The 15,256-nt window shown below is 42.0% G+C and overlaps 3 protein-coding genes across 24 annotated transcripts in view; 2 read left to right on the top strand and 1 right to left on the bottom strand.

Moving 5' to 3' along the window:
- LOC142160072 (uncharacterized) overlaps positions 1-15,256 on the bottom strand; it is a 1,559,230-nt gene that overhangs the window by 736,641 nt on the left and 807,333 nt on the right. The window lies entirely within an intron of this gene.
- The window catches only part of LOC142160082 (uncharacterized), a 215,803-nt gene that overhangs the window by 25,100 nt on the left and 175,447 nt on the right, over positions 1-15,256 (top strand). The window lies entirely within an intron of this gene.
- Positions 4,998-13,554, top strand: LOC142160123 (uncharacterized). Of its 2 annotated transcripts, none has more exons than XM_075215088.1 (4): positions 4,998-5,060; positions 5,167-5,264; positions 7,601-7,712; positions 10,904-13,554. In XM_075215088.1, the coding sequence occupies exons 1-4, from the start codon at positions 5,027-5,029 to the stop codon at positions 11,980-11,982; spliced, it is 1,323 nt and encodes a 440-aa protein (XP_075071189.1). In that variant the 5' UTR covers positions 4,998-5,026; the 3' UTR covers positions 11,983-13,554. The 2 variants fall into 2 exon arrangements, with proteins under 2 accessions (XP_075071189.1, XP_075071188.1); XM_075215087.1 differs by having other exon boundaries at positions 10,901-13,554.

Raw genomic sequence — 15,256 nt, 5'->3', positions numbered from 1 at the left:
TTGAAGCGGCGGAAGACATGCGGCCAGGTTTCCTGGAAAGTCTCTATGAAGAAGGTGGAATTATGGAGAATAGTGTCATTGCTCTTCCAAAGAGGAGATGCCCAGGCAAGTGTTTGACCAGAAAGGAGGAAAATGATGTAAGCCACTTTGGATCTTCTGGAAGAAAAATTCTCTGGGGCTAATTCAATTCGAATAGCGCATTGGTTTAAAAAACCTCTGAACTTTTTAGGATCTTTAACAAATTTCTCTGGTGCTGGAATGTGAAGACCCCTGGAAGAAGCAGTATTGAGAGGGGCGGCTGAAACCGAAGAGGAGGCAGTAGCAGTTGGAGCAGCCTGATGAGGTAATCCAAATGAGAGAACACTCCCTGGATGCTCTGTAATAACTGCGCTTGTTTGGATTCTTTCTGGTCAACCCGCTATGCCAAACGGAGTAGGAGATCACGGACAGAAGGTTCACCTTGTCCATCCAACATGTTGCCAGAGTGTACTGTCACAATTCTGATTTAGGATGAGACTATTTGCTAGTATTGGCACAACTGAAATAGGAGGCGCAGAGTCTAATGCACCCCTGGTATTCACCAGGAGGTATGGGCTTAGCGGCAAGGGATGCACAGGTCGTGGTTCTCCAAGATTAGTCAGACGAACCGAGTCAAAGCCTGCCGGGAAGCGAGGTACAACGGGAGAATCCAATGGAAAGTCAGGGAAGCCAAAGTTTGCACCAGGAGAGTACGTCAGGAACCAAAACGAAATCCAAGGGTAGTCAGAGCCAAAGCCAAGTTAGTAACCGGAAATACACAGGAGCTGTAAAAGGAGTTAGCAGAAGGTAATCTGGATGCTGGAGCAAAGGTAGAGAGACCTGATACTCTGGCACCTAAATGGCACCAGAGCTAGAAATAAATAGAGGACAGTGTAACCTGATTGGTTCGGCGATCAGAGACGGCACTGACTGCCGACATCTGAGCTCAAAGCACCCCGTTGAGGCGCTGGAACCACCGGAACTTACAGGCGGCCGTCCGTGCGTGACAAAGAATGTGCAGGGACGGCGCCTGACAGGTGAGTATTTTTTAATTGAATTCTGGAGGACACAGGCAGCCAGTGTAGGGATTTGCAAAGTAGTGCAGCAGATGTGGATCAGTAAGAGAGCAAGATCAGTCTGTAACAGCATTTAGGATGGATACATGGGTGTCGGGAATGACAGATAGCAGGAATTTGCAGTAGTCAAGATGGGATATGATGAGAGAATGAATAAGAGTTTTGATAGCATGTTTGAGAAGAGATGGACATATTCTTGCAGTATTTTACTGGGAGAGAGTCTGAATGTGAGGAATAAAACAGAGGGTGGAGTCAAGTCTGACACCAAGGCAGCAGGTTTGGGAGAGTGAGGAAATTGCGGTGTTATTGACAGTCATGGAAATTTTAGGAAAGCTGGTGACTCTGTAAGAAGGGAAGATGATATGTTCTGTTTTGGACATGTTGACCTTTAGGCAGTAGTGGAACACCTATGTGGAGATAGCAGAAAGACCATTGGTTACATGAGATAGTACAAAAGGAGATATAGATATCTGTGTCATCAGTGTAGAGGTTGTATTGGAATTTAGTTTTTTAAGAGAGGAGGTTTACAGTGAAAAATGTTAAGGGCCAAGGTCAGAGCCTTGTAGGACACCAACAGATAGTGGGAGTGGGGAGGAGGATGTGCCAGAGGATGAAACACTAAAGAAGCGGTTCGATAGGAATGAAGGGTGTGTAGGAGAAGAGGGTGATCAACAGTGTCAAAAGCAGCAGAGAGGTCCAGGAGAATGAGTAAAGAGAAATGACCCTTAGACTTTGCAGTAAGTAGATCATTGATCACTTTTGTGAGAGCAGTTTCAGAGGAATGTTGGGGGCGGAAACCTGACTGCAGAGAGTCGAGAATGGAGTGAGAGGAGAGAAAGTGAGACAGGTGGTTGTAGACTAATCACTACAGTAGTTTAAGGTCAAAGTTGAGGAGAGAAATATGGTGGTAGTTGGCAGAAGAGGCTGGATCTAGAGATGGTATCTTTAGAATTAGTGAGATGAGCACATTTTTAAAAGAGGATGGAAATGTGCCAGTGGAGAGATACAGGTTGAAGAGGTGAGCTAGAGCAAAGAGGCAATAATGTGGGTTAGAAGACTGGGTGGATATTAGAGATTTGAAGTATGTTTGTTTGGCAATTGAAAGGTCAATGCTCCAAGATGAAAGGATGAATTTATAGTGTAAGATGTCGGCATAGTGAGGATTTCCCCCAGTGACACTTGCGGGAGCACTTTTGTGGGCAGCGGGTCTGTTTGCTGTGCCATGGTTGGGATTTGGATTGTCGGAGACTGTATGTAGTAGCTGGAGCTACATTGTCTAGGGCTGAAGTGAGTGTTTCCTTCTAGAAAGAGGCAGCCTGATTAGGGCAGAGCAATGCAGTCATAGGAGAAAGTAGTTGTTTTAGTGAAAATGAGAAGTGGATTGGGTTTAAGAGTACTTGGTTGTTAATGTGTATGTGTGGATTTGGGCGCATGAGGTAAGGTGAGACTGAAGGAAAAAATAGCCTCATAAAGTTTCTGTAAAGAAAAGGGGCTAATAACAAAGCACATACGTTATGACCATTCAATAACTAATGTAATTAAATAAACACTCACAGAGGTAGTTTCCAGTTCCAGTTTACTCTGAATTAACTCTGTGTTAGACGTACAATCAGTGGATGGGCTACAGCAGCAAAAACCACACTGAGTTCCACTCCCGCTAAGAACAGGAAACCGAGAAAACAGTGGGCACAGGCTCGGCCAAACTTGCCAGTCGAAGTTTGGAAAAAAACGTCACTTTGGCTGATGATTCTCAATTTCTGCTATAACATGCAGATGGTCGGGTCAGAATTTGACATAAGAAACATGAGTCCATGGATCCATCCCACCTTGTGATACCGGTGCAGGCTGTTGATGACATCCCTTTATGGACACAGACTACCCATCTTCTAATGGCTACTTCCAGCAGGATAACACACCATGTCACAAAGCACACATCATCTCTAGTTCTATGAGTATGTCGATCAGTTCAGTGTACTGCAGTGGCCTCCACAGTCACCAGACCTCAAGCCAATAGAGAACCTTTGGAATGTGGTGGAATTTGCGGAATGAATGTACAGCTGACAAATTTGCAACAACTGAGTGTTGCTATCATGTTAAGAGAGTGTATGTATCAAGATACATTTTTCAGACACAGCCCTTAGCAGATATCCTAGATGTGGGACTTAAAAATCATACACACAACATGTATAATTCCTCCCAGCCTCTTAAACACAAATTCTGCTGTACATTTGTACAGTAAAATTGATAGCCATATACGTTTAGATGCACATAAAACATCACAGGGGTAATGATACTTATATCAGGAAAGATTGTATGCAGAAGCTTCGTTTAATATGTTATGTATTCTCATTTAGTACAATCTTCAATTAAAATATCACACATAATATAAAACAGTTTGGCATAGATGATACATTATCAAGTTTAATTTACTCTGAATTCTTTGCCTGTTTTATAGATGTGTATAAGTGCCTTCCTCATGTGTGTATGTGTATTCTGGATTCCATTACAGTTCCCAATACAACTTCCATTCATACACACAGTACGAAGTACAACTCTTATTACGCACAAGTACTACGACTATATATGCGCCATGTACTTCTATACAGGACCCGGCTGTATAATATTTTTACCTAAACCTTACACATTATACAGGCACCAGGGTCTCACAATGTAACTGTCGCCATGTTACGTGACGACGACCAAGAATTAGCATTTTCATGTCGCTTTAAGTGTTGTCACAATTTTCATAGTTGCAGTAATGATGACTACCACCGTTCATACCAACCAGCAGAGTGTGACCCTGTTAGATCACAGGCTGCTCTCGGTTCACTTGGGTTTAATAGTCCTCTGCACTGGTGGTCTTCTCCTGTGTGGCGATGCACCTTGCACAGTTCGACAGGAGGGAGCTCACATTGACTTTATGGAATGAATGACCATCATCTGACTAGTCAGTTCATCACACTGTCTCCAAAGGGGCGCCAGTAGCTCATCTAAGGGTGAGGGATGATTACCTCAACATTGGGTACTAAGAGTGGTTTTCCATGTTCGGGTCAGAAATTACCAGTCCCCAAATTTTCACAGAAGTTTGGACTCACAATATATTGTTTTTTTCTATTATTGATACATTCTTGAGACTTTGGTGTTTACAGCTTTTGGAGTAATACAGTTTTTACAACTGACATTGAAGAGCTTATTTTACAAATGCAGCCTCTGTCCTATCTGTAACTATTTTCTCTACGCACTGTCTAGTAGAGTATATATATAACGTATGTCCTCATGTCATCTTCCATGGACCAGCCATTCTGAGTCCACTGTTTCTGTCACATCATCTTGCCATTTGCATTTCCCTGTTGAGAGCTGATTGTACAATGCCTCAATGCAACCAACGAATATGGCAGAAGCTGCAGGAGAGGTAAATGATATATACACTTCACTAGAGAGTGTCTACAGGAAATGTTTACATATAGAATAGAAGTTGTGTTCGTAAAATAGACCGTTCTTGTATATGGCGCACAATTAACCCGTAAAATCAACTCCAAATTGGTTGTTTTCCATGTACCTTTTTATTGATGTTTCTGTCAATACACAGAGTTACACAGTGGTGAATGAGACATCCGGTTAGTGTCAGACACCCAGCAGCCATCCCTGTGTGTCAGGAGGATTGAGCAGGGCCCAGAGCCCCATCACGGTGCCTCCACCTCACTCACTGGTACATGAGAGAGACAATGACCAGAAGATCCTGGAACTGACCAACAAGATCATTCAGCTGCTGACTGGAGAGGTGACTGCTGGGAATGGGACATTATACAGTAACACCAGGGGATGTGTCTGGGTGATGACCATTGTGTGTGTCAGGTTCTTATAAGGTGGATGATGTCACTGTCTATCTCTCCATGCAGGAGGGGAAGTATTTAGCGGAACACAAGGATGTGATGATGGAGAATCACTGGATACTCACATCACTGGGTAAGAGGAGACTTTCATTTATTGTTTGGTGTGAAGAGATTTGAGGACCACCTTATCTGATAATCACATATAAACAATGTTTTCAGTCACTGTGTGTCTCCTACAGATGGATCCAGTAACAGAAATACCCCAGAGAGATGTCCTCGTCCTCTTTATTCACAGGATTGTACAGAGGAAAATCACAGTATCCCACAGGAGTATCAGGTAGATGGGATTTAGGGTCTCACGAGATACCAAAGTGATGTTCATTATATGATCTGTAGAGAAGCTGTCTGGGTCTTAGAGACTGATATACTGATGTTTAATCTCAAATAATGATATCAGACCTTATTAAAGTATTATTTTATTGTTTTGTGGATTATTTAGGGTGAAGATCTGACTGATGTTAAGGTAGAAGATATAAAGGAAGAAGAAGAGACGTATGTGAGGGGTGATCAGCAGTGTAAGGAGGAGGAAATCCCTACAGATATCAGCACAGGTCAGTAATAATCACTTATTACAGAAAAGAGTCATATATTCTCCTTGTTCAGTCACTACAACAATCTCTTATTCTACACCCTCCTCTGTCAGTACAAACTAATGTTCAAATTACAACATCCTTTTGTCCATATTTCCCCATCATTCCTCCACTCACCGCTACTTATCACTCATGAACTATGTTCCTATCTCAAATGCTTAAATTAAATATCCTCAAACTGTAACCAGAAGATATAAGCTCATACATCTCTCAGTCATCTTTTTTATCTCTCTTTCCTCCTTCTATTAGCTGGTGATATATCACCAATTTTACACCCCCCATCTCCCATAAAAATCATTCTGGTTAAGAACACATCACCTGCCTACAATGACTTTCCTTTAAATGAGCCCTATTGAGTGCACACTCTGTTTGTAACAAACTAAATTCTATACATGATCTTTTTTCAAATAACCTCCACCTTCTGGCAACAACAGACACATGACTTACATATTCAGACACTGCCTCAGTCCATTCACATGGTGGCCCATGCTTCACCCACTCCCCCAGTGGCCTTTCTGAAATATTGCTTTCTACTCAAGCAGAAACGTCCTTTGCCCGTATACTGTGCTCTTGGAGAGCACTAAGACAAATGGGAAAGGTCAGAACCTTGTCAAAATGCTGCTTCCCTCTGCTCACACCCTCTCAGTGTGAGTGTTAGTAAATACCAGCCTTTCAGATAAAGGGACCATCCAGTCATAGCTGAGGGCTATCTTGCTTGATCTCTATCTTGGTTGTTGGGGTGTCTCTGTAGCACTTCACATGATGACCAGATTATTGCACCCTGCATAGAGGACCCCAAACAATGATGAAACAGGATGTCTGTAATTTGATATTCTTTGTTGGTAAAAACATGTGTCATTAAACCTTGTTGGTAAAGTATTGACTTAAAGGGCTGCTATGTAAATGGCATTAACAAAAAGCCCATTCTCCTCTTGGAATGGCTTATTTCAGAACATTAGAGACAACCCGAACATGTCATTGTTCCCTGCCCACCATAAGGTCGCAGCTTAGTAGACGACCTCCTTCTCTCTATTACTTTACCATCCATCTCTATCCCCAGCCTCATGCAACAATTGTACATTTTTCAAAAAGTCAAATCTCCAGCTTTTAACCTTATTCTCCCAACTTTTACAGATGGTTTTATATCTATCTTCTTTTCTCTTCATTTTTGATCATATGATCAGATGAACCATTTTCTGTTCTCTGTCCTAAACAAAAAAATAATTTCCCATCCACAAACTCATTTACTATGTATAGGATCAGACCCATATCTATGGTATGTTTTGTCATTTCCGCAGTTGATGCCATATTGTGTTAGAAAGTGGGAACAAGTTTTGGGGAACTTTTTCAGATAAACAATGGTCTAAGATGCTATTAGTAATACACAATGCCTCCGTCAGTAGTCAGGTGCAGGAGGTCGGGTACAAGCTTCTATCCAGATGGTTCTGTATTCCTGTATTACTGCACATAATGTTTCCCTCTGTCCTGTCACACTGCTGGAGATGTGGAGACCACAGGAATACATTGTTCTATGTCTTTTGGGAATGTCCTAAGATCAGACACTGTTGGTAGACAGTTATCCTCTCATATAATGATATTACTGGTGATGTCATTTCCATTGATCCCACCTTGTTTATTGCTATGTTACAATAGCTTTAAGGTTGGAACATACAAGATTAGCCTCCTTATATACTTAGTAATACAGCATAGGGAGTAATTCCTGCTTTCCCTATTAAGCTATGTGTTGCTTAGTTTCATTTACACACATCTGATAATCACATATAAACAATGTATTCAGTCACTGTGTGTCTCCTACAGATGGATTCAGTAACAGAAATACCCCAGAGAGATGTCCCCGTCCTCTTTATTCACAGGATTGTACAGAGGAGAATCACAGTATCCCACAGAAGTATCAGGTAGATGGGACTTAGGGTCTCACCAAATACCAAAGTGACTTTTCACTATATGAAGATGTAATCAGACATTATTAAAGTGTTATCTTATTGCTTTGTGGTTTAATTAGGTTCAGTACCTGACTGACATTAAGGTAGAAGATATAGAGGGAGAAGAAGAGACGTATGTGAGGGGTGATCAGCAGTGTAAGGAGGAGGAAATCCCTACAGATATCAGCACAGGTCAGTAATAAACACTTATTACAGAAAAGAGTCACATATTCTCCTTGTTCAGTCACTCCAACAATCTCTTATTCTACATCCTCCTCTGTCAGTACAAACTAATGATGAACAAGTATTTGCCCAGTGGGGGAGTCAGGAGCCATCAGCCCCTATTAGACTCCTGCTCTCCTCCTCACATCATATCATTGTGCTACCAGCCCAGAGATCTGACCAGTCTCCTCCCCACAGTCTCTGGTGATTCTCATACATCAGGAGCCATCAGCCCCTATTAGACTCCTGCTCTCCTCCTCACATCATATCATTGTGCTACCAGCCCAGAGATCTGACCAGTCTCCTCCTCACACTCTGGTGATTCTCATACATCAGGAGCCATCAGCCTCTATTAGACTCCTGCTCTCCTCCTCACATCATATCATTGTGCTACCAGCCCAGAGATCTGACCAGTCTCCTCCCCACACTCTCTGGTGATTCTCATACATCAGGAGCCATCAGCCCCTATTAGACTCCTGCTCTCCTCCTCACATCATATCATTGTGCTACCAGCCCAGAGATCTGACCAGTCTGCTCCTCACACTCTGGTGATTCTCATACATCAGGAGCCATCAGCCCCTATTAGACTCCTGCTCTCCTCACATCATATCATTGTGCTACCAGCCCAGAGATCTGACCAGTCTCCTCCCCACACTCTCTGGTGATTCTCATACATCAGGAGCCATCAGCCCCTATTAGACTCATGCTCTCCTCACATCATATCATTGTGCTACCAGCCCAGAGATCTGACCAGTCTCCTCCTCACACTCTCTGGTGATTCTCATACATCAGGAGCCATCAGCCCCTATTAGACTCATGCTCTCCTCACATCATATCATTGTGCTACCAGCCCAGAGATCTGACCAGTCTCCTCCCCACACTCTCTGGTGATTCTCATACATCAGGAGCCATCAGCCCCTATTAGACTCATGCTCTCCTCACATCATATCATTGTGCTACCAGCCCAGAGATCTGACCAGTCTCCTCCCCACACTCTCTGGTGATTCTCATACATCAGGAGCCATCAGCCCCTATTAGACACCTGCTCTCCTCCTCACATCATATCATTGTGCTACCAGCCCAGAGATCTGACCAGTCTCCTCCTCACACTCTGGTGATTCTCATACATCAGGAGCCATCAGCCCCTATTAGACACCTGCTCTCCTCCTCACATCATATCATTGTGCTACCAGCCCAGAGATCTGACCAGTCTTCTCCTCACACTCTGGTGATTCTCATACATCAGTACAAGGGGCGTCATCATAGTGATTCCATCACTGATCAGTGGGGTGAGACCTGTGTGACATTGCCCATTATCCTCCCTGTGTACTACCACATGTGACATTATCCATGTTTTCTTTTGCAACCTATGGACAGTGACATGCTGCTAATTTAGTCCACATCTACTCTGCTTCCAAGACTCCAGTGTACATGTGTGAGAGCAGTGTCTGGATTGGCATTTTGGTTGGATAATGTCACTGGCTAATGATGCTGGTTGGACAATGTGTATACTTGGGAAATATTACTCACCAATATGGTGCAGTCTGCATGTCACTGTGGCTGGGTCTATACAATGTGCTTGGTAATGTGTTTGTGTTAATTTATTTGTAAGTTTTATTTTACATGGTTGGAGAATCACAAATACAGTCCACATAGAAGTAAGCAACCAGGAATCTTTAAGACGTGTAAGGGGAAAAGGAGGAGAAACAGAAGATGCAGAGGAGCAAGAAGAACAGAAGAAAGTGAAGAGAGGAGGGGGGCTTGGGGGAGAGGATGGGCAGGGGTTGATTTATGTGGATGAGGACTTAGTGGAAGAGCACTAGTTTGCGGATTCTAGGGCCAAGACCTTGAAAACCTTGAGCCAGGGTTTGGTTTAGAGGTTATTAAGCAGGGGTTGTTTTTTTTTTAAAAAAAAGTTCCATGAGGCCTTCTGTGGATGAATATAGATTATAGAAGAGTTTCTCATCATGTGTTGCGTTTCATATGTGTACCCTACGTGGTTGCACACCATCATGGTGGTAGGATGACGTTTCTTCTATGAGGTCACTTTTTGATATGTCGCAGCACTTGCAGTATATCGGAGCAGTTTGAGAGCGTGCTTGGGGAAGTCTGAGATGGGCAAGGGGAGCAAAATATCTTTAGGATCGATAAATTAATAACATTGGGAGCCAGGGAGAGAACTTTCTTCCAGGTAGGCTGAAGTCTAGAACAGCTCCACCAGAGTTTCTCCAACAAGCGTCTGATGCATCTGGGAAGATGCTGCGGAGCCTGGAACATAGTACCACCAATAGAGACAGATATGTCAGACATCCTGTTACAGCAAATCAATTAGTAAAGAGGAATAGGCAAGGTTCTTGTATTACAATATAAATCATAGAGATTACAGGATATAGAGAAATAACTTCTTATTTCTCTATATACTATTATCTCTATTATTTATATTGTAATAGAAGCGCCTGAATACGTGGTCTTATACTGGGGCCAGATAAATTGCATCACCAATGGGATTCTGATGTGCAAAATCTGGAAATATATAATAATCTTTGAAGGATGTTCATCATTATCAAGGTGATTCGACCAATTCATAGTCCACTGCATGAGGCCAGATCTTTTTTTAATGCGGTTGATGAGGGGGAAGGTATGTAGCTTTATTGAGGTACAACTTCTCATTAAGTATAATGAGGTTGGGTTTTATTTTAAGGTAGCCACAGTGCACAATGCCACCCAGAATGCAGACTTTGGTGAGTAATATTTCCCAAGCATACACATTACCCAGCTAGCATTATATGACAGGAACCTCATTCATCATCATAATCATTTATTTATAAAGCGCCAGCGCTTTACAATTGGGAAGTAGCACAGTAATAAAACAATACTGGTAATACAAAACAGACAGATAAGAAGGTCCTGCTCGCAAGCTTTCAATCTCATTACCCAGTGACATTGTCTAGCCTCGATTCCCATCCAGACACTGCCCTCACGCACTGGAGCCTTGGAGTAGACATAGGCTAAATTACCAGCGTTTCCTGTCCCCTGCAGTCTTGCTGTTTCATTCATAGTTGAAATTAAACACCTGAACATCTTAAATTCACTAATAGTATGATAATTTTGCTGTCCAGTGTAAAACTTTATGTATATTTCTATATATTTATTTCCAGCAGATCAACGCAAAATCAGGGATACAGCGGAGGGATATCTAATTTTGGATCCAAATTTTAAAATCAAAGATAACATCACACAGGATTCTACAGGAGTAAACCTTACCATCCTAAATACACATACAGTTTCTCTCCGCGCAGATACATCATCTGATCCCTCTAATCATGAGGAATGTTCACCTGATAACTCCTGTATTGTTACAAATAGTACAGCTCATACAGGTGACAAAATATTTCCCTGTTCTGAATGTGGTAAAAGTTTTATACATCAGTCAGTATTTGTTAGACATAAGAGAACTCACACAAATAAGAGACCATTTGCTTGTTCTGAGTGTGGAAAATGTTTTGCACAGAAATCACATCTTGTGGAACATCAAAGAACTCACACAGGTGAGAAACCATTTCTGTGTTCTGAGTGTGGGAAATATTTTACACAGAAGTCTGGTCTTGTTAAACATCAGATAACCCACACAGGTAAGAAACCATTTCCATGCTCTGAGTGTGGGAAATGTTTTCCATATAAATCACATCTTATTATACATCAGAAGACTCACATAGGTGAGAAACCATTTCCATGTTCTGAGTGCGATAAATGTTTTTTACATAAATCACATCTTGTTAATCATCAGCTAAAACACACAGGAGAGAAACCATTTCCATGTTCTGAGTGTGGGAAATGTTTTACACATAAATCATCTCTTGTTAATCATCAGATAAAACACACAGGAGAGAAACCATTTCCTTGTTCTGAGTGTGGGAAATGTTTTACACTGAAATCATCTTTTCTTACACATCAGAGAACTCACAAAAGTGAAAAACGATCTTCATGTTCTGTGTGTGGGAAATGTTTTCCATATAAATCACATCTTGTTAGACATCAGAGAACTCACACAGGTGAGAAACCATTTCCATGTTCTGAGTGTGGGAAATGCTTTCCACAGAAATCACAACTTGTTAGACATCAAAGAACTCACACAGGTGAGAAACCATTTCCATGTTCTGATTGTGGGAAATGTTTTACATATAAATCAGTTCTTAGTATACATCAGAAAATGCACACAGGAGAAAAGCAAATTCAATGAGCTAATAGACATGAAACACATTTGTATCAACATGTTAAAAATTGTAAAAATGTCTATTTTTAAGATGTAACTTCTAAAAATAGATATGAATACATTTATAGAGTGTATTCTCAAAGCTATTCTGGCATCACGGCAATGGGATCTAAGTATAATGTGGGAACTAAGACACTAATACAATAGTTATTTACTAAACTGTGGACCCAGAGTGAAAACACAGTTTTGTGATGTTATGTAGCAGGTTTGTTTTACAAATGATTTTGTACATTTATACAAGTACATGTTAGTTAGTGGGTCAAGATGCATCTGCAGGGGTGTAAAACTTTGCCTCCACTTATGGGAGGTGCTAAGCAGATGCGGTTGTTCCTTTGTGAACGTGGTCTAGGTGCACTTATGCACATTGTATTGTACCAGCATGTAAAATCACGGATCCTCCCCCTCTGCAAAAGGACTCGAAATGTACACATTCTAAGAGATGGTGGAGGCAGGCCTCAACTTATATTTTTAATACACCGTCTTTTGTTCGCAAGAATTAAAAACAGTCAAACACACGAATGGGACAAATAGTAAATAACATTCCCTATATAGTCTCACTAATGATTTAAGACATAATGAGGCTTGATTGGGTAGTATTTATTTGCGGGGAAGGAGAAGGAAATGTTGACATTAATGAAGAGGGTCTTTTTAATATAATAGGCAGGATTTTGAGGTGTAGATTTTGCCCTTAGTTCTCACTTTGACAGAGGCAGTTCCCGAAGCTAGACCAATAAATAGGTACATTTATGTGATATTAAATACTTTGTGGGGCTGCATTTTTTTCCAGTTTGTAAATTACTCCAGTGGATCCAGTAATTGTCTCGTTGGGTTTCCCTGATAAATAGTTTCCTTGTCACCTTTCATTATCTGGATGTCTTGTATCTTCTGGATAGTAAGAAGCCATATATCCTCCTCTTTGGACTTGATTCCGAATGTTTTATTACAGAGTAGTTGGACATATGTGGATGGAGACTCCTTGAAAGAATATGATTTAAGAAAATTGTAAGACTAGATGCACGAAAACAGACATCATGCACGACAAAGAGGACAGCTCTACCTCTATTAATAACATTCAAAAGCACAAATTCAGTGAGTGTCTTAAAAGATGAAATCGCCACCACACTTAGCTATGGGTGATGTGAGACAGATACACATATATCTCACAGTGACGTGCCATTATTTAGCATTGTACCACAGCTGTATAGCACTAAATGTAGGATGGTTCTTCTAACAATTACAGTTTAACACACAGTGGAGGCAGCCAGTGACATCACCAAGGTAATGGCTGCCTCCACAATGATAATTGTGCATTCATTGATGTGAATCTTATAGTTTCCACTCTTTCTATGCAAGTTAAAGGACATTGCGGGCCTCTGTTGTATAATACCTAATATAGTGTGTACTGCAGACTGCACTGTGACTAATGGAATATTATTTGTGTTCAGTTTGATTTTATTTTGAATCTTTACTTTTTATTTGTAATATAGTCAATAAGTAGTTTAATAATTAATTTAATAAAATCTATAGTTTCCAACCAAACTGACTTCTTGTTTTTCTTAAGGTCATTTAAACAAAAGGAAAAGAGAATGAAGGAAGGGTGCAGCTTACAAGGGGATAGACTGTATAAAGTATAGCAAGTCCAGCTGGGCTTGCCTTGCCTTGTCATGCCACCGTATCCTTTTTGTATCCCAAATGTGCCCTCTAACCGCAGTAGGAGGGGTTTATGCTGCTGCCACCACTACTAGGTTCCTAGCGGTACATAGAACCGCGTCCTTCTGGGTAACTCTCGCTGCTAGTGTACCCCCTTGCTGGTACAGCTGGGCTGGTATCCCTGACCACTTGCCTTCAAATAAGGGATGCTGTTCCCCCTGGCCTATCACAATGGCCAGAGCTGCAGGTAGCGGACAGAGCGTTGGTACTAGTTGCTGGGTCCAAACCTCAGAACAGCTGGATAATGGATTAGATTGGTCTAATCTGTAGGTCACAGGAATTACAGCAGGTAAGTAGCAGTCAAAGCAGGTTCCTTAAGCAGTGACGTTTTATTAGCTCAGGACAGTTACATACACTAGTTTGAGGTGCTAGTGATATCCACAATGGTACAGATGGAATAATACATTTCAGTGTAACACAATGCTCTTTAAATACAGTTTTGGGACACTAGCTTGGCAGGAGGTAATACAGCCTCCTACCCCTGTAACAAATTCATATTGATGCAGCCTACACATGAATCAGTCTGGAGGGGTTAACACCTTTTTATATTGCTGCTATTGACTGGGGGTGTACTTCCCCCCGTTCACAAGCTGCCATGGAGAGGGAGGCTCAGCCCAATCTCTCTGGTGCCAGTCTGTCTGAGGCAGGAGATTTATCTTTTAAATCTCCCTTCTAAAATACTTCCAGGGACCCTGCATCAGGGTCTGCCTCTCCCCCTGGCTGAAAAGAGTACAAGGGGGAAACCAGCCAGATCCCGGGGCAGCAGTCCCTGCACTGCCGCTACATGAATCTCTTTGAGCTCCAGTATGCGGCTTAGCCTGGGACTCCCAGGAGGCGCTGCACCTCCTGGATCTATTTGATTCCAGGAGGCTAGTGTGTAAGACCCTTGGACAGCCACTGAAGCTGGCTGCCGGGGGGTGAAGGATCCAGGGCTACTCCTGCAGCCCCTGCTGGAGCACCACGGACAGGTAAGTGCATTTCTTTATTATACATTTCATTCATTTTGTATACAGTCTGCACATATACACACATTTTAACCTAGGCGTCAGGATTTAAACTTTTTAGCACTGCACGCCGGTTAACTACTGGCGCTGCAGCGCCTACACAGTACACATTTAAATGATATACATTTAACATACATATTTTGTACTTTTTATATTTATACATTACACATAGTTGCAGCCTTTCAGCACTGCATGCTGGTTAACTGCCGGCACCGCAGCGCCCCCACATTACTTAACTTCATTTATTTAAATACCTTTATAAACACACATTTCCTCTCCTCGGCGCCTCGCACCAGGGTTTAACCCCTTTCATGCTGTGGCGCCGGGTACTACCTTCCCAGCGCCGCAGTGCACACTGTAAACTACATTTCTGTTTAAAGCTTGGACATTCTTGAACACTCCCTTTATGCATGTGGCGCCGTTGCTTTAACCCAGGAGGGTTAGTACCTGGCACCGGAGCTACAGTTCAAGGACTCGGGGATGAAGCCACATGGTGATGCTGTGCTCAAGACTTCTCTTGCTGAATT

This window comes from Mixophyes fleayi, chromosome 6 (genome assembly GCF_038048845.1).
Source record: "Mixophyes fleayi isolate aMixFle1 chromosome 6, aMixFle1.hap1, whole genome shotgun sequence".
In the NCBI taxonomy this organism is placed as follows: domain Eukaryota; kingdom Metazoa; phylum Chordata; class Amphibia; order Anura; family Limnodynastidae; genus Mixophyes; species Mixophyes fleayi.
The sequence above is the reverse complement of the archived record's forward strand: the minus strand, read 5'-3'. Positions and strand labels throughout refer to the sequence as shown.

What these genes read in the sequence shown, in the direction of transcription:
- LOC142160123 (XM_075215087.1), top strand. Translation starts at nt 5,027, where the DNA reads ATGATGGAGAATCACTGGATACTCACATCACTGG. An exon ending in CTGGATACTCACATCACTGG is followed by an intron (nt 5,061 to 5,166) that starts GTAAGAGGAGAC and finishes TGTCTCCTACAG; the next exon opens with ATGGATCCAGTAACAGAAAT. An exon ending in CCCTACAGATATCAGCACAG is followed by an intron (nt 7,713 to 10,900) that starts GTCAGTAATAAA and finishes ATTTATTTCCAG; the next exon opens with CAGATCAACGCAAAATCAGG.